This window comes from Alligator sinensis, unplaced genomic scaffold (genome assembly GCF_000455745.1).
Source record: "Alligator sinensis unplaced genomic scaffold, ASM45574v1 scaffold1575_1, whole genome shotgun sequence".
NCBI classification, from domain to species: Eukaryota; Metazoa; Chordata; order Crocodylia; family Alligatoridae; genus Alligator; species Alligator sinensis.
This window is the reverse complement of record NW_005843253.1, coordinates 128,887-129,229: the sequence shown is the minus strand read 5'-3', so window position 1 is coordinate 129,229 and position 343 is coordinate 128,887. Positions and strand designations below refer to the sequence as shown.

The window sequence follows — 343 nt, the reverse complement described above, 5'->3', positions numbered from 1 at the left end:
CCCTGCCCCGCTCCCTCCATCCCGCCCCCTTCCCTGCCCTCCCTGCCCCACATCCCGCACTCCTCCCTCCATCCCCTGCACTCCCCGTCCCTGCCCCGCTCCCTCAATCCCCGCACTCCTCCTCCTCCATCCCGCACTTCCCCAGCCCTCCTTCCTTCTTCTCCTTCCTCCACCGGCTCCTTCCCCCGGGCGGTTCCTTGCCCCGAGGGCGCGGAGCGGAGCGGGCGGACGCGCTGCCCCGCGGTGCCCGGACCCCGATGCGGCCGGACGGTGAGTCCCGGAGTTGGACAAAGTTTCCCGTCGGGGCGGGGGGGGGGGGGGGGGGGCCCTGTGGGGGGGGGGC

General features: G+C 75.2%; 1 protein-coding gene across 1 annotated transcript in view; it reads left to right on the top strand.

Moving 5' to 3' along the window:
- Positions 1–257: 257 nt before the first annotated feature.
- The window catches only part of LOC106723170 (ETS domain-containing transcription factor ERF), a 15,973-nt gene continuing 15,887 nt past the window's right edge, over positions 258–343 (top strand). The window contains exon 1 of the mRNA XM_014527007.1: positions 258–270. Within this exon, the coding sequence (XP_014382493.1) occupies positions 258–270 (13 nt within the window). The remainder of the gene's footprint in view (positions 271–343) is intronic.